Source organism: Bufo bufo, chromosome 5 (assembly GCF_905171765.1).
Source record: "Bufo bufo chromosome 5, aBufBuf1.1, whole genome shotgun sequence".
Classification (NCBI taxonomy): domain Eukaryota; kingdom Metazoa; phylum Chordata; class Amphibia; order Anura; family Bufonidae; genus Bufo; species Bufo bufo.
In genome coordinates, this window is record NC_053393.1 from 173,700,899 (window position 1) to 173,720,433 (window position 19,535).

The 19,535-nt window shown below is 43.6% G+C and overlaps 1 protein-coding gene across 1 annotated transcript in view; it reads left to right on the plus strand.

Annotated features, from left to right (window-relative positions):
• The window catches only part of NDUFV2 (NADH:ubiquinone oxidoreductase core subunit V2), a 39,989-nt gene that overhangs the window by 10,293 nt on the left and 10,161 nt on the right, over nucleotides 1-19,535 (plus strand). Inside the window, exon 6 of the mRNA XM_040432039.1 lies at nucleotides 3,667-3,776. Within this exon, the coding sequence (XP_040287973.1) occupies nucleotides 3,667-3,776 (110 nt within the window). The remainder of the gene's footprint in view (nucleotides 1-3,666; nucleotides 3,777-19,535) is intronic.

Consider the following 19,535-nt stretch of genomic DNA (forward strand, 5'->3'; position numbering starts at 1 on the left):
GGGTTTTCCAGCATTTTAACCCCTTAAGGACCCGCGCCGTACATGTACGGTGCTGGTGGACGTGACTTGGGGATTAGCGGCAGGGGTCCGGCAGTCACTGATAGCCGGACCCCTGCTGTTTGAGCCGGCATCGGTAACCCGCGAATTAACCCTCGCACACGTGCAGGATCGGATCCCCGCGCTGCTGTGACGGGGACCCGGTGGCGGAGAAGGCAGCCGATGCCTTCCACAGGCATCAGGGCTGCCTTCCATGTAAGCCTGTGAGATCCAGCCCCCTGTATCTCACAGGAAGCAGGCTGTAAGTGTATTACTCTGGTAATACACTTACAGCCAATGCATCACAATACAGAAGTATTGTAATGCATAGTAAAGGGGATCAAAGTTTCAAGTAAAAAAAGCGTCCTTTTCCCAAAATAAAGTAAACTTATTAGGTCTCGCCGTGTCCGTACTGACCGGCTTTATAAATATATCACATGACCTAACCCCTCAGGTGAACACCGTAAAAAAAAATAAAAAAAGCAATTTGTTTTGTCGCCTTACATCACAAAAAGTGCAATACCAAGCGATCAAAAAGTTATATGTACCCTAAAATAGTACTAATTAAACCGTCATCTCATACCGAAAAAAATGAGCCCCTACATAAGACAAGTCGCCCAAAAAAAATGGCTTTCGGAATATGGAGACACAAATTTTTTTATTTTAAAAATGCTTTATTATGTAAAACTGAAACAAACAACCCAAAAAAGTAGTCATATTTGGTATTGTCGCATCCGTAACAACCTGCTCTATAAAAATACCACATGATCTAACCTGTCATAACGGTGCCAGAACAGCTATTTTTTGTTACCTTGCCTCACAAAAAGTTTAATATAGAGCAACCAAAAATCATATGTACCCTAAAATAGTACCAACAAAAGTGCCACCTTATCCCGTAGTTTCCAGAAACTCAATTTTTTTGAGTTTCTACTCTAGGGGTGCATCAAGAGGGCTTCAAATGTGACATGGCAATTAAAAATTATCCCAGTGAAATCTGCCCTCCAAAAACCATATGGCGTTCCTTTCCTTCTGTGCCCTGTCGTGTGGCTGTACTGCAGTTTACGACCACATATGGGGTGTTTCTGTAAACTACAGAATCAGGGTAATAAATATTAAGTTTTGTTTGGGTGTTAACCCTTGCTTTGTTAGCAGAATTTTTTTTATTAAAATAGAAAATCTGCCAAAAAAGTGAAAATCTGAAAGCTCATCTACATTTTCCTTTAATTCTTGTGGAACACCTAAAGGGTTAAGAAAGTTTGTAAAATCAGTTTTGAATACCTTGAAGGGTGTAGTTTCTAAAATGGGGCCATTTATGGGTGGTTTCTATTATATAAGCCTCACAAAGTGACTTCAGACCTGAACTGGTCCTTTAAAAAGTGGGTTTGGGAAATTTTCTGAAAAATTTTCAAGATTTGCTTCTAAGCCTTCTAACATCCCAAAAAAAGAAAATGTAATTTACAAAATGATCCAAACATGAAGTAGACATATGGGGAATGTAAAGTAATAACTATTTTAGGATGTATCACTATCTGTTTTAAAAGCAGAGAAATTGAAATTTTTAAAATAAATAAAAATGAAATATTTGGACTCAAATTTACCAGTGTCATGAAGTACAATACATGACGACAAAACAATCTCAGAATGGCCTGGATAAGTAAAAGCGTTTTAAAGTTATCTCCACATAGTGACACATGTCAGATTTGCAAAAAATGGCCTGTTCCTTAAGGTGAAAAATGTCAGGGTCCTGAAGGGGTTAATCAGGGCTGTGGAGTTGGTACACCAAAGGTCCGACCCTGACTTCTATAGGAAGAAATCATCCTATACACTTGAATAGGAAGGTGCCTTTCCATTGAAGTGAACGAGACGGTTTCTTATATTTACACCTGCTCACTGCTGCAATGTCAACGGCGAGCAGGTAAACAATGAAGGAAAGGCTGAGCTGGCAGGGCGTGCAGCCTTCTCTTCAACCATCTGATTGGCGAGGGTCCCGGGGGGCGGACCCCACGCCGATCTGATGTTGATGACCTATCCTTTAGAATGGGTCATCAATATTAAAATTTTCCTCATTGTAAACATTTATGTATTTTTTTATCATTTTATATTTAATGTCAAGGTGATCACTGGTTGCAGGACATAGCTACACTCCTGTCACAACCGATGGGATTTTAGAAAATTGGCAATACAGTAATATAACCCCATAACCTTCACAATATGTAATATAAATGCATACACTTAATCTATTAATCCTTAAATATAATGGAACGGAATGCATTTTGGTGCACTCTGTTCTGTTTTGTCCTTGTTGACAATGAATGGGAACAAAACTAAAGCGTTTTCTTCCGGTTTTAAGATCCTCTGATGGATCTCAAAATTGGAAAGGAAAACGCAGATGTGAAAGTAGCCTAACCTTGGTTTGGCAATATTGGAATTGAAGCATTTGTAAAATAAGGACATGTTCACATCAGTGCTAATCATTTCTGTTCTGCACTGATGTATAGGAGCAGCACAATGAAGTAACGGAAGCGTCAGATCTGGCACATAACATTGAAGCAAACAAAGCCAAACAGACCGCATTGACTATAGCGGAGTCCATTCGGTTTCCATTTGGGTCGCCTTATTGTTAGTGGGGGGAAAAAAGCATGCAGGACGATTTTGTCTGCTCTTATTGGTGGAATCTGTCTCTTAGACCCAGAACTCCAATGCAGATGTGAACAAGTCCTAAGAGATACTTCATAATATGTGTGTGTAATACCTGATCATGAGCATCTTGTCAGTAGGTAATATTCTCTTTAAAGAGCCTCTGTCAGCATGATCAACCCTATTAACCCATGCATATTGCCTGGTAGGTTTGATCATGCTGGGCAAAGTTATATATGTCTACTTTAGGATTAATAATGTTTTTATATTTTTGTAAATCAGGTATTTAGAGCACCAGGGGGCATGCCAGAGCACTAGGAGCACCGCTAGTGAAACGCCCCATGTGCTCTTAGTACGCCACGCTGCCTTTTGAGCGACAGGGTTAGGGTCCAGCCTTGTGTTCTCACGACACTGCTGGGGCTTAGTGACTCAGAGTTTGCACAGTTAATCAGATGCTGCTTCCTGAGCTTGGGAAGCAGCAGAAGATCCATTGCGCAAGCGCCAAGTCAATTTAGTAACTCAGCGCCTGCACAGTGGATCTGATGAGCTGCTTTCAGAGCTCATCAGATCCACTATGCAAGCACAGAGTCACTGAGCCATGGCGCTTCTACGAAAACACAGGACTGGACAAGGTGTCCAGCCCTGTCACTCAAAGGGCAGGGGGCACAGGGTGTTGCACTAGCGATGCTCCTAGCGCTTTGGCCAGTCCCTGGTGCTCCAAATACCTAATTTACATAAATATAAAAACGAATATACTTCTGCACGTATTAACCCTAGAGAGGGAAGAAATGTATTGTTTTATTGAGCATGATCAACCCTACCGGGCAAAATGCCTGGTTTAATAGGGTTGATCATGCTCCTTAAATAGGCTTGGTGACCTTTAACACAGTTGGAAACCTGATAATCGCACCCGCTGCTGCTGTGTTTGTATGATTTTATGGCATTATAACTGTAGCAGCTGTCAGACAGGCTAACTGTGCTTTCTGCTCCTAGGAATAAAAGTTGGACAGACCACACCTGACAACATGTTCACACTGACAGAAGTTGAGTGTCTTGGTGCCTGTGTAAATGCACCAATGGTGCAAATTAATGACCATTATTATGTAAGTATATCTCTTTAACGTTACTGTGCAGTCGTTTACATAAGTCTATTTACTGATATATCAGAATTACTTCTTCAGTGTTGCCGAAGGTCTGATTTTTCAGCCTCCTACCATTATCTAGTACTGAGGGGCTGCATCACTCTATTAAATACCTTTTGTGTGTAAGTCAATGATATTGCACAATGTTACTGGACATTAATTGTCATAAACATAATAGTTAGGACCTTGGAAACACATTTTTCAGATAAATGTCTGATTGCTGGGGGCCCCAACAGAAACGGTCAAGTGGCGTACTCTGCTGTTTCTTTTAGCCACATAGACATTGAATAGCGCATGTGTGACCACCTCCTTATTTAAACTTTTCTTCACTGCGGTCGTGCTGTGCTGGTTCTAGCCTTGGGACTCCCAGCAGTGAGATATTGATCTCCCTCAGGTAGGCAAGACACCTTGATGTACTATCAGGTCAGGATGATTGCACAGGCACTGCATCTGCGCCCCCTATTACCATTGGGAGGACAGCTGTACTCCTCTCACAACTGGATCAGAGAAACTCCAGTCCTGGCAGTTAGCCCTCTCAGTGCGGCGAACAAGAGGGAGACCCCCTTTTAGCTGCGATTACTGAGCGCCTGCAACCATCTCAGGTGGACATAGAAATAAAGGATCATCCATATGCCGTGGTTTTTTTCCCCTCATCCGATCCGCATTTTTTTTGTAGGTTGGATGCAGACCCATTCACTTCAGTGGGGCCGCAGAAGATGCGGACAGCACACCGTGTGCTGTCCGCATCCATATGTCCGTTCAGCAGTACATCCATATGTCCGTTCAGACAAGGATAGGACTGTTTTATAGATGGCAGGACGTCCTGTTAACACCACATGGCCGGTATCCTTGTTTTGCGGATCCGGAATCTGCGGACTGCAAAAGATGGCTACAGCCATGTGCATGAGCCCTAGCGAAAATAAAAACATCAGGTGGCGCTATAAGGCTACATTCACACGTCAGTATTTTTCTATAATCCGATTTTCTGTCTGTTTTTTGCGGATCCGTTGTTCCTGAAAATGTTTCCGTATGTCATCCGTATGTCATCCGTTTTTTGCGGATCCATTGACTTTGTATTGTACCAGGATCCGATTTTTCAGGAAAAGAATAGGACATGTTTTATATTTAAACGGACATGCGGAACAACGGAAACGGACAGCACACATTGTGCTGTCCGTTTTTTTTCCAGGACCCATTGAAAATGAATGGGTCCAGATCTGGTCCAGATCTGTTCCAGAAAAAACGGAACAGATCAGGAAAGAAAAAACGGACGTGTGAATGGACCCTAAACCGTATTTGCCGGAGTGTAAGACACGCTTTTTAGCAAGAAAAAATCTTGCTAAAAAGTACCTGTGTCTTATAGTCCACAGGCACTCCACATTTCATATCCAACCATGACAAAATGGTCAACATCAGCGCATTTCAGTTTGCATAGCATCATTGTTATCACTTCCTTACTAACATATTCCCCCGAACATGCTCCTCCTATATTGCATCCCACTCCGATATGATTATGTACCAGTCGCAATGTCTTATCAGTATGGCAGCTCAGCACTATTTTAGCGCTTGAGGGCTCGCTGGGCCTAAAGTGCACCGGGGTTGCCTAAGCAACTATGACACTTTCCACGGAGAGCACTCCAAAGTAACTCTGTATTCACTCCGTCCTTGATCCACGAGTTTACAGTCCCTTCTGTAAATACGAGAATCACATCAAACACTAATTTGTATATTTACATATTTCCTCATTAAAATTCAGGAGAATACCATTCAACTCGATCCTCTAAGAGTTTTTCATCATTTTTTAGGCTTATGGGGCATACACTGGGCAGCATTTTATTATTGCTCACTTTTTCTTTTTTTTTCTTTTACTTTTATAGTCATGATAAAAATTTTATTTGTATTAATTATACCACCCACGAAATGTTTTATTACTTTGTACTTGAAGGAGCTCATTCACTCCTGACCTGTGACCAAGGGAGCGAGAGGAGGCTCCATGGTGTTTGTATTTGTGTATATATACCGTACATATAATAATAACAATAATATATTTATTATTATATTAATTGTGTGTGTGTGTGTGTGTGTGTGTGTGTGTGTATGTGTGTGTATGTATGTATATGTGTAGGCGGAAGTAGAAAATTTTTATATTTTTTTTTCAAATTTTCTGTTGTCTAAGGGCCGAATTACATGACCGTGAGCTGCAAAAATCGGTCCGCAAAACAGGAGACCGGCCGTGTGAACTCCGTATTGCGGTGTGGACCCATTGACTTGAATGGGTCCACGATCCGCAAGATACGGCAAAAGATCTTTTGCGGTGTGGAGGCATGGACACAAAAGCCCACAGAAGGGCTTCTGAGTATACAACATTTTTAATTACATGCAATTACAATAGTATTCAGATCCGGGTGCTGGTTTAAATTTTTTTTTAATATTTTCTTGTGGCACAACCACTTTAAGTATCAAGGGAAGATCCCTTGCCTGCATCTCCTCCAGTAAGATTAAAACGTTTGCTCTATGGCCCACTGGCCCACTGCGTGCTGTCTTCTGTCCCCTGACTTGTTTCTATTATGGCTGGGGCATGGCCACGTGCCCCCTACAGCCAATGATTGGCTTTAATGGTTTTAAGTTTCCCCAGGTGACATGTCATTGGCTTCAGCTGCACTCCTGGCCATGTCCATGCCCCGGCCAGAAGAAATCAGGGAGTCAGCGTGTAGAACCAGAGTGGTGGGAAGCAGGTAAGTATGAATCTTCCAGGAAGCAATGCAGGCTAGGAGCCATCTCCTGATACTTAATATTCACGGAAAAGCCTTTTTTAAACACAAAACAGTGTTAGAAACCTTGGAAAATGCTGGGTAAATGTTAGCCATATAAGCTACTGCTTTTGACAACCAAAGCATTATGCATGGCATTTCTGTATGGACTTACCTACAAAAATGTTTGCTAAACATATATCTATATTGAGATTGTTGCCGAGTAGCTAGCTGGATAATCCACCTGCTAATCTGGCTGCAATACAGTGAGACTTTAAGGGTTTTAGATGTGCAGATGGTGTTTACACGCAGGAGGGGGTTCATATGCACACGAGATAAGAGACTCTTCCTTCTGCATGACAGTTCTGCAAGTAAATACGGTGACAATAAATCTGGTGGGAGGAGAATCCTGAAATTAATTTAAATAAAGGTCCGGAACGCATGTAGAATATGTAAGATAGTAACACCACAACCTACTGCATTTATTGTCTGTCTGCTTTAAGATTTTTTTCACCTTTTGATCTATTATACGGTGTAACGGCTTAGTAGAAATGGCTGCATTTATTACAGGACTCTCTGCTGACTAAAGGGGTTGTCTCACTTCAGCAAATGGCATTTATCATGTAGAGAAAGTTTATACAAGGCACTTACTAATGTATTGTGATTGTCCATATTGCCTCCTTTGCTGGCTGGATCCATTTTTCCATTATACACTTCACGTTTCCATCGTTACGACCACCCTACAGTCCAGCAGTGCTGGTCGTGCTTGGACACTATAGGAAAACGTGCCTGCCTATGCGCAGTACCGCAGTCTTGGCCACCACAAAGGCCAGAGCTTTTTGCTATAGTGTTAGGATTGCATGGTGGTCGTAACCATGGAAATGTAAAATTGTATAATGTGATGCAAAAATGAATCTAGCCAGCAAAGGAGGCAATATGGACAATCACAATACATGATAAATGCCATTTGCTGAAGTGAGACAACCCCTTCAAGGGAACCTTGACCTAGCTTTCCACTCATCCAGCAGAATGTCATTATAGTGCTGGTAGTGTTGATCGATCATGCTCGGCCAAACACAAATTTTACTCGAGCATCGCGATGCTCTGCACATCAGTGTTTGGCCAAATACCGCGTGTGCTAGAGCGCGATGCTCGAGTCTCCTGCTAAGCAGCCAATAAACATGCAGGTAAGTACTGCCATTCACTGTAATGCCATAGCCATGTTGGCTACTGGCAATACAGTGATTGGCTGGCCGCAACGAGTCATCGGGTGCTATATAGTTCGGCTAAGTCTTAGTCAGCGAGAGCTGGAGAGCAGAAGGGAGAGATAGTGTAGGGAGTTAAATAGGAATATTTTAGTTTTTATACTTGTTATAGACCCAAAAGTCCTTTTAAGGACTATTGTGTGTGGCAGCAATATATATTTTTAGCACAACCTGCGCTAAATTGCTAAAACTTGTTAGAGATCCAAAAGTCTTTAAGTAGTGTTGAGCGAACTTGTGTTTTAAGTTTGGCGTCTAAAGTTCGGGTTATCGAAGAATCGCGTTAAGGATTCTGCTACCATGGACCATAACTGAATTTAGAATCCATAACGCGATTCTTCGATAACCCGAACTTTAGACGCCGAACTTAAAACACAAGTTCGCTCAACACTACTTTTAAGGACTATTGTGTGTGTGGCAGCAATATATATTTTTAGCGCAACCTGCGCTAAATAGCTTGCAATTGTATGGCTACTGCAGACAGCGACATTATCTGCGCTACATCTCCTGTATAACGTTTGCGTATCCGAAATAGCAGTGACATTCAGTCCAATTTTTTTGCTCCTGGTGACAGCGACATTACTTGCGCTACATCTCCTGTATCAGGGCTGGCCAACCTACGGCTCTCCAGCTGTTGTAAAACTACAACTCCCACCATGCCCAGCTGTAGGCTGATAGCTGTAGGTAGACTGGGCATGCTGGGAGTTGTAGTTTAGCAACAGCTGGAGAGCCACAGGTTGGCCATTCCTGTCCTGTATAACGTTTATGCATCCTAAGTATCAGTGACATTAATTCAGTGTAATTGTTTATTAGGCGGTGGTAACAGCGACATTACTTGCGCTATAACTCCTGTTTAACGTGTGCGCATCCTAAAAATATTTGACATTCTGTGTACTTTATTTGCACATAGACTTACAAAACCTGCGCTCCTGTACGTGTGACATACTTGCAAGCATATATACCATTTAATATGCGCAAGGCGATGCAGTAAGGGACGGGGAAGTGGCCGTGCTGCTGATCTCCCTTGCCAAGGGGTAGGTGTTTCGCAGTCTGGCGCTTTTTTTGAGGAAAGTGTGGGCGATAAAAGAATTGTCATTTGCAATCTGTGCTGTACCAAAATGAGCAGGGGCGTGAACACTAGCAACCTCACCACCACCAGCATGATCCGCCACATGGCATCAAAGCACCCTAATAGGTGGGCCGAACTCCTGGGTCCACAACCAGTGTCTGTGGGTCACACCACTGCCTCCTCTTCCCCTGTGTTACGTGCTGGCCAATCCCCTGTCCAAGACGCAGGCCCGGATGCCTCCCGCCATGCACCTGGACCTTCGCAAGCACCATCAGCTAGCACATCCACTTCTGTGTCCCAGCGCAGCGTACAGATGTCTATACCCCAGGCCTTTGAACGAAAGCGCAAATACGCAGCCACAGACCATAGCACTAAATGCGCACCTTTCCAAATTGCTGGCCCTGGAAATGTTGCCATTTAGGCTTGTGGACACTGAGGCTTTCCGCAGCCTGATGGCGGCGGCTGTCCCGCGGTTGTCCCCAGCCGCTAATATTTTTCACGGTGTGCAGTCCCAGCCTTACACCAGCATGTGTCCCGTAACATCACCCGTGCCCTGACCAACGCAGTTATTGGGAAGGTCCACTTAATGACTGACGCATGGATAAGTCCTTTTGGCCAGGGACGCTACATTTCCCTGATAGCACACTGGGTGAACGTTGTGGAGGCCGGGAGCGAGTCGTACCCTGGGATGGCACAGGTGCTACTGACGCCAAGGATTGCAGACCCTACTTCCATCAGGGTTTCCGCTGCCACCTACATTAGTGGCTGCAACCCCCCCTTCTCTTCCTCCGCCTCCTCCTCCACTTCCACCTCTGAATTATCATCTTGCAGCACCAGTCAGTCAGCCATTAGTCAGTAGCTGGAAGCAGTGTTGCACTGCAGTCGGGAAGCGGCAACAGGCAGTGCTTAAACTGATCTGCTTAGGTGACAAACGGCACACTGCTGCAGAGCTGTGGCAGGGGATAAGGGACCAGACTGAGCTGTGGCTCTCGCCACTCAACCTACAAGCAGGCATGGTTGTGTCTGATAATGGCCGTAACTTGGTGTCTGCTTTGGAACTCGGCAAGCTCACACACATACCATGCCTAGCCCACATGTTCAACCTAGTGGTTCAGCGGTTTCTCAAAACCTACCCCAATTTGCCTGAGTTACTGGTGAAGGTGCGCCGTGTGTCCCCATTTCTGCAAGTCATCGACAGCTTCCGCCAGTCTGGCAACGCTGCAGCAGTGCTTGCAATTACCAGCTCACCGACTGTTGTGTGACGTGAGCACGCGCTGGAACTCGACGTTCCACATGTTGGCCAGGCTTTGTGAGCAGCAGAGGGCAGTAGTGGAATACCAGCTGCAACATGGTCGTCGCCTTTCCAGTCAGCTTCCGCTCTTCACAAGCGACGAGTGGGCATGGATGTCTGACCTCTGAGGTTTTACGCAACTTTGAGGAATCAACACAGATAGTGAGTGGCGATAACGCTATTATCAGGGTAATCATCCCACTTCTGTGTCTACTCAAACACTCGCTGCTCACAATTAAGGCCGACGCTTTGCATGTGGAAGAGGTGGAAATGGGGGAAGACATTACACAGGGTGATAGCCTGACCACCCTCAGTTCGTCTTCTCAGCGCAAATTGGATGATGAGAAGGAGCAGGAGACGTTGCCTCCGTTACAGAGGGTAGTACCCATGGAAGTTTAATTCCATCTGTTCAGCATGGATGAACAGAAGAGGATGAGGTGATTGAGTGATCCTCCTGATGACGACAGCGAAGTCTTGCCTGTTGGGACACTGGCACACATGGCTGACTATGTTAGGTTGCCTTTTCCTTGACCCACATGTTTTATGCATTTTGGACAACACCAATTACTAGTTGTTCGCCCTTCTTGACCCCCGCTACAAAGAGCACTTCTTATCTCTCATTCCTGTGGTGGAGAGGACGAGCAAAATGGTGCAATACCAGAAGGTCCTTGTGTAAAAATAGCTCCAAAAATTTCCAGCTGACAACGCTGGCGGCAGAGTACGTAGTTCCTTGGGCAACCGAGGAGGGGAGGGGAACACACAGCAGTTCCAACAGAGGCAGGGCAACACTCTCCAAAGCCTGGGACAGTTTCATGACACTCCGCCAGCACCCTCACCCTGATGTGTCACAAGGGGGAAAAAATTTTGGAAGATGGAGCACGTAGCAGACCGTGTCAGTGTCCTCAATGATCCCTCTGTGCCTTACAACTACTGGGTGTCCAAGCTGAACACGTGGCACGAACTGGCGCTCTACGCCTTGGAGGTACTGGCCTGCCCTGCCGCCAGCGTTTTGTCAGAGCGGGTATTTAGTGCTGCATAACTGATAAGCGCATCTGCCTGTCAAATGCTGACAGATTGACTCTTATAAAAATGAACAAGGCCTGGATTGCCCCTAACTTCTCTACTTCACCAGAGGAAAGCTCCTGAACATAAAGGCACTTTAAATGTGGCTTTTATGGTGTATTGAATACACTGTATTCCCATGCACCCCTTCCACCACTAAAAAGGGTGTATGGTTCAATCTCCCCTTTCTCATCCTCCTCCATCATATCAACATGCTTATTAGGCTGTCCTCACCCATAATGTTTTTGAGGGACACCCAGCAGGCCCTCGCCCATAATTTTTCAAGGGTGTGTATGATGCCCTCCTTTTATGTGTAACAAAGGGTGTATTGGAGCGCCGATTCCTTGTAATTTTTGGCAGCCCTTTCACTTAGTTCATAGGCTTTATGAGTGTAGGAGTCCCACTACCTGAACAATTGTACCAAAATGTGAATGAAGCCCTCCTTTATGTGATATACAGGTTGTATCGGAGTGCCTCTTCCTTGTAATTTTTGGCAGCACTTACACTTTATATACAAGTAAATATACAGGAAAGAATGTTTCTTAACAATTTTTCCTCTAAAATCGATTTTATCTTCCGTTTGGTGCGTATTATTGTCAGTCTGTAAAAGTGGCGTACTACTCGGACAACATTGTTCCCAGCAGCGACCTGGGAGTCCAAGATGCATCCAGACATCCTCCCCATGCTGTTCCCGAACCATTTCAGTGGTGTTTCCATCAATTTCTGACCTTTTCCTATGAACCAGACACCCTCACCTCTTCAGAGCAGGGGGTGCCTGGTTTAATGTTCGGGTTCTCCCATTGACTTCCGTTGTGCTCGGTAGAGCATCCCGAGGTGTTCTGCTTAAGCACCCGAGCACTTTGGTGCTCAACCAACACGAACTGCTGGCCATTACCGTCCCAAAACATGCCACTGTCAAAAGTCTCAGTTGCAGCATTAGGTGTAAAAATAAGTTATAATACAGCGTGGTGTGGCAACGAGCTCCCTCCACTAAAAGATTGACGGAGCTGTGTAGTTCCAGTACTGACTTCCGGCGATGGAACTGCAACCGAACAACTTATCAGTGGAGTGTTGGACCCCTACTGATCAGCTAGTATTGGCCGAAAGATAGGCCATCACTTAGTAAAAAGAGGACAACCCCTTCAAAGGGATTTTCGGTTGTAATGATTTTTAAGCAAGTGCCCACAGCCTGCCCGCTGAAACAGATGTTTCCATCTTACCTGCTCCCCATCGCTCCTTTCCTCCGCACTGCCTCCCTCCCTCCGGTCCCTGCACCGTTTACATCCATGATCCCGTGCACTGCTCCAGCCAATGACTGGCTTTAGTGGTGACGTGCTGCACTTGGCCACATCACTGCTGAAGCAAATCATTGGCTGGAGTGGTGCATGTGATCATGGATGTAAACTGTGCAGGGACCGGAGGAAAGGCGCGGCGATGTGGAGCAGGTAAGATGGAATCATCTGTTTCAGGGGGCAGGCTGTGGGAACTTGCATAAAAATCTTAACTACCGGAAAAACTATTTAAAGAACACTGAGCTAAAGAGCTGCCTCAGCCTCCTCTCTGCTATGATTATGATCCTGAATACAGTTTAATATGATCTTCAGCTGAATCTCTGTAGGAATGGAGTTCATTAGGAAACGGTCTCAGGAAAAAAAATGGATATTTGGTGTAACCAGGGACTAGATTAGAGGTTTTATATAGGCTTTTAAGGCCCTATTACACGGAGTGAATATCGTACAGATTCTCGTGCATGCAAGAGAGAGTACGAACAATGTGTATAATAAGCGATATTTTCATCGTTAACGATTTGCTACATCTGCTTGATCGTTTATCGTGATCTGCATGACATCTGCTGGTAATGAGAAGCCAAGTTGAGTGAGTACTACCTTCTCCAAGTGCATATTTTAAGTGGAGTTGCCTTTTACGGTCTTAATCCCCCTTAAATAAGAATACCATCTGCTTACTTTAAAATGCAGAAAGGATCGCAAGCTTACAAGATAGCTGTGCTTCCTTGTAACGTAGCGTGCTATTTACACTACTGTGCCCGATTCCTGAGGCTTTATTGTAAAATCTTCGCAACTTTTTTTTTTTTTTAGCCTTAATGAGGTTTCCTGGTTTGAATGAGCATCCTTTAATCTAATCATTTATGAAGGTGGCTGTAATTTTATAATGTATTTCTTTTACCTTTTATTGCTTCTGTCTTCCTTTCTTGGCTGTGGTCACATGATGTCACGGGAGAGAAGGATCGGGCAAGCTAAATTTTTAATTTTTTTCCAGCTGATCCTTTTGTTCTCTGAGGAATTTAGCCACCACAGGATGGTCTAAGGGTCCATTCACACGTCCGTTGTTTTTTTCCTGATCTGTTCCGTTTTTTGCTGAACAGATCTGGACCAGATCTGGACCCAATCACTTTCAATGGGTCCTGAAAAAAAATCAGACATTGAGCTGTCCGTTTTTTTTCAGGACCCATTGAAAATGAATGGGTCCAGATCTGGTCCAGATCTGTTCAGCAAAAAACGGAACAGATCAGGAAAGAAACAACGGACGTGTGAATAAGGCCTAACAGTGACTCTCTAACCATTGACAGAACATACATGCTCAACTGAGTCCGGAGAGAGAGGTGTCGGCCAAACACACTATTTTTTAGGAAGATCTGACCAGAAGTTGAGGGATTTGGATTTTACCTACTGAGCAGAAAACTGATTTAAATGGTAGCTATTCCATTTTAAAGGGGTTGGCCACTCTTTAAATACTCTCCACTACAGTGTGGCAGGCAGGGAAAAAATGAAGTTCCTAATATACTTCATTAAACACATCTGCCTGCTTCTTTCAGTTATAAGCCACTCCCCCTTGGTCCTGCTCTACCTTGCAGCTGAGTTCGTCCATGGCTGCACGCGACATGGAGGAGCTTGAGAGGAAGCTCGTCCATGCGCATGTACAGTCTGCTCCTGTCAGTGGTCGGCTCCCTGCTGCCCGCTCCAACTGTGACAGGAATCAGCTGCTTGTTCCCTCTCTACAAACAGCTGATTCCTGTAAGAAGCTGGCTGTGATAAAAACCTTCAGAGTCCCTACTGCAGAAGCTACTTAGTCAATCCCCATCCCCCCTGCACTATCACCACACAGCCGACCTGCTAAGCCACGCCCACCGGTCCAGTTAGGCCATGCCCCCTGCAACCAACAGGGAAAGCAGGACATCTAGCCAGGAACTATTGTGTGTGTGTATGTATATATATGTATGTGTGTATGTGTGTGTATATATATATATATATATATATATATATATATATATATATATATATATATATGTATATATATATATATATATGTGTGTATATATAATATATATCTATATCGGTACAGACCAAAAGTTTGGACACACCTTCTCATTCAAAGAGTTTTCTTTATTTTCATGACTATGAAAATTGTAGATTCACACTGAAGGCATCAAAACTATGCATTAACACATGTGGAATTATATACATAACAAACAAGTGTGAAACAACTGAAAAGATGTCATATTCTAGGTTCTTCAAAGTAGCCACCTTTTGCTTTGATTACTGCTTTGCACACTCTTGGCATTCTCTTGATGAGCTTCAAGAGGTAGTCCCCTGAAATGGTTTTCACTTCACAGGTGTGCCCTGTCAGGTTTAATAAGTGGGATTTCTTGCCTTATAAATGGGGTTGGGGCCATCAGTGGCGTTGAGGAGAAGTCAGGTGGATACACAGCTCATAGTCCTACTGAATAGACTGTTAGCTGCTTTTTTCTTGCCATAATACAAATTCTAAGTAAACAAAAACGAGTGGCTATCATTACTTTAAGAAATGAAGGTCAGTCAGTCAGCCGAAAAATTGGGAAAACTTTGAAAGTAAGGGCTATTTGACCATGAAGGAGAGTGATGGGGTGCTGCGCCAGATGACCTGGCCTCCACAGTCACCGGACCTGAACCCAATCGAGATGGTTTGGGGTGAGCTGGACCGCAGAGTGAAGGCAAAATGGCCAACAAGTGCTAAGCATCTCTGGGAACTCCTTCAAGACTGTTGGAAGACCATTTCAGGGGACTACCTCTTGAAGCTCATCAAGAGAATGCCAAGAGTGTGCAAAGCTCAAGTGTAGAGCCGAAACGTTGGACCACCTGGGTGAATAAAGGTTCACCTACTTTTATCCTTTGGAGTGCCGCCTGTTTTTCTGGATGGATATATATATATATATATATATATATATATATATATATATATATATATATATATATATATATATATATATATATACATACATACATACATACATACATACATACATACATACATACATACATACACACACATCACGTCCACATGGGTGAATAATCTTTTTTTCTATTTTCATCTAATGAGAGTGCTGTTGTTTTGCTATATATATATATATATATATATATATATATATATATATATATATATATATATATATATATATATATACACTACGTGCAGAATTATTAGGCAAATGAGTATTTTGACCACATCATCCTCTTTATGCATGTTGTCTTACTCCAAGCTGTATAGGCTCGAAAGCCTACTACCATTTAAGCATATTAGGTGATGTGCATCTCTGTAATGAGAAGGGGTGTGGTCTAATGACATCAACACCCTATATTAGGTGTGCATAATTATTAGGCAACTTCCTTTCCTTTGGCAAAATGGGTCAAAAGAAGGACTTGACAGGCTCAGAAAAGTCAAAAATAGTGAGATATCTTGCAGAGGGATGCAGCACTCTTAAAATTGCAAAGCTTCTGAAGCGTGATCATCGAACAATCAAGCGTTTCATTCAAAATAGTCAACAGGGTCGCAAGAAGAGTGTCGAAAAACCAAGGCGCAAAATAACTGCCCATGAACTGAGAAAAGTCAAGCGTGCAGCTGCCAAGATGCCACTTGCCACCAGTTTGGCCATATTTCAGAGCTGCAACATCACTGGAGTGCCCAAAAGCACAAGGTGTGCAATACTCAGAGACATGGCCAAGGTAAGAAAGGCTGAAAGACGACCACCACTGAACAAGACACACAAGCTGAAACGTCAAGACTGGGCCAAGAAATATCTCAAGACTGATTTTTCTAAGGTTTTATGGACTGATGAAATGAGAGTGAGTCTTGATGGGCAGATGGATGGGCCCGTGGCTGGATTGGTAAAGGGCAGAGAGCTCCAGTCCGACTCAGACGCCAGCAAGGTGGAGTACTGGTTTGGGCTGGTATCATCAAAGATGAGCTTGTGGGGCCTTTTCGGGTTGAGGATGGAGTCAAGCTCAACTCCCAGTCCTACTGCCAGTTTCTGGAAGACACCTTCTTCAAGCAGTGGTACAGGAAGAAGTCTGCATCCTTCAAGAAAAACATGATTTTCCTGCAGGACAATGCTCCATCACACGCGTCCAAGTACTCCACAGCGTGGCTGGCAAGAAAGGGTATAAAAGAAGAAAATCTAATGACATGGCCTCCTTGTTCACCTGATCTGAACCCCATTGAGAACCTGTGGTCCATCATCAAATGTGAGATTTACAAGGAGGGAAAACAGTACACCTCTCTGAACAGTGTCTGGGAGGCTGTGGTTGCTGCTGCACGCAATGTTGATGGTGAACAGATCAAAACACTGACAGAATCCATGGATGGCAGGCTTTTGAGTGTCCTTGCCAAGAAAGGTGGCTATATTGGTAACTGATTTGTTTTTGTTTTGTTTTTGAATGTCAGAAATGTATATTTGTGAATGTTGAGATGTTATATTGGTTTCACTGGTAAAAATAAATAATTGAAATGGGTATATATTTGTTTTTTGTTAAGTTGCCTAATAATTATGCACAGTAATAGTCACCTGCTCACACAGATATCCCCCTAAAATAGCTAAAACTAAAAACAAACTAAAAACTACTTCCAAAAATATTCAGCTTTGATATTAATGAGTTTTTTGGGTTCATTGAGAACATGGTTGTTGTTCAATAATAAAATTAATCCTCAAAAATACAACTTGCCTAATAATTCTGCACTCCCTGTGTGTGTGTGTGTGTGTGTGTGTGTGTATATATATATATATATATATATATATATTTATAGAAAAATTAATGAAGGGTGCAAAGGCCCAATATGGATATAAGCTAATCCAGATGAATACAAAATATAAAAACGGGCAGCACTCCAGCGGATAAAAAGATGAAAAAAAACTTTATTTACCCATAAGGCGAATGCGACATTTCAGCTCTACATAGGAGCCTTCCTCAAAGGGTTTGAGGAAGGCTCCTATGTAGAGCTGAAACGTCTCATTCGCCTTATGGGTAAATAAAGTTTTTTTTCATCTTTTTATCCGCTGGAGTGCTGCCCGTTTTTATAATATATATACACACAATATAACACACGTGTTTAATATATTTATATGTGTATATACATTGCGGTCCGCAATGCATGGGCACTGACCGTATGTGTATATATGTGTGTATGTATCTATATATGTGTGTGTGTATGTATTTATGTCTAAGGGTCCATTCACACATCCGTGTGTTTTTTGTTTTTTTTGCGGATCCACGAATCCGCAAAACACGGACAGCGGCAATGTGCGTTCCGCATTTTGCGGACCGCACATTGCCGGCACTAAGAGAATATGCCTATTTTTTTCAGGATCGGAATAGCGGACACGGAAGTCCGCAAAATGTGGAATGGTATTGCAGATGTGGGAATGGAGCCTAAGTATGTATATATTATTTATATTTATATATATATATATATATATATATATATTCTACATCCAACAGTACTTTTTTGCAGTGCGGAGGCATGGACAGAAAACCCATGGATGCACTCCTCCATAGGTTTCCGATCTGTGCTTCCATTCCAGACCACACCGTATCTTTCGGATTTCAGACCCATCACTTGATACGGTGCGCACTCGGCTGGTGCCTGTATATTGCAGACCCACTGTTCGCTGGCCACAATACAGGCACAGGCAGGCTATGGTCATGTACATGAGGTCTAAAGCCATACCTCCTTCCGGTTTCCGGCAGGACAGTCCCGGATTTCAGTGGCGGTCCTGGTACTTGGCAGGTATGTCGAAAATGGATCAGTTTTGCCCTAATGCATTCTGAATGGAAAAGGATCCACTCAGAATGCATCAGTTTGCCTCCGATCAGTCACCATTCTGCTTTGGAGGCAGACACCAAAACGCTGTCCGCCTGATGAAACTGAACCAAACGAATCCGTCCTGGCACACAATGTAAGTCAATGGGGACGGATCCGTTTTCTCTGACACAATAGAAAAAGGATCTGTCCCCCATTTACTTTCAATGGTGTTCAAGATGGATCCGTTATGGTTATAGAAGACCAGGGGCGTAGCTATAGGGGGTGCAGAGGTAGCAGTCGCTACCGGGCCCAGGAGCTTGAAGGGGCCCAAAGACCCTTATGCCACATAAAAAGACACTGGCTTATAGAAAGTGCATGCTGGTCAAGTTACACCTCTGGCTGGAGGGAAGGGGTTAGGCCAAGAATTTGGCATGTGAGGGTGAGGTTTTTGCCTCAGGCAGCACGAAGGCTATGTGCCCCCCTGCCCCTGGCCACAAAGCACTGAGGGAAGGGGGGGCCCAAGCTGAACTCTAGCACCAGGGCCCATGAGCCCATAGCTACGCCCCTGTAAAAGACCTAATACAAATGGATCAGTTTATAACGGATGCATGCGGTTATATTATGGTAACAGGACCGTTTTTGCAGATCCATTACGGATCCGCAAAAAACACAAGTGTGAAAGTAGCCTTGGGCACGTAGTGTCCCTCTTCCTTCTATTCTAAAGTTGGGAGGTATGCTAAAGCACTGATGAAATGACACCTAATGTGCTGTTGTCACTATGGCATCACAAGTAGGCAGAGATGTCATGTGACTGCTCCCCTGGAGACGCTTTGCTGTGATGCATGCTGGGATTTTTACTTTCACTTTCACTTTGCAGCTGCTCCACCCACACAGCCTCTCATTAATGGGAGCATGCTATGCCGAATGCAGTAGAAAAATTATATATATACAGTATATCTGTCATGATACAAATTCCTCTTGGCTTTAGTTATTGTCTGGGGCACTTTATTGTTTTTTATACTTATGGTAGCCAACCCCTTTAAGTGACATTGCAACTGAATTTGAGTCTCTTTAGCAACCTGAAAATATATTTAATATTAATTTTATAAATATTCATATGCAGTGCCTTATTCGAGCGATGTCACCACTGCTGTGGATGTCAGGGATCTCAAGTCTCCCGGACCTTCAGGGAGTCTCCCGCTAACAGCGGCTCCC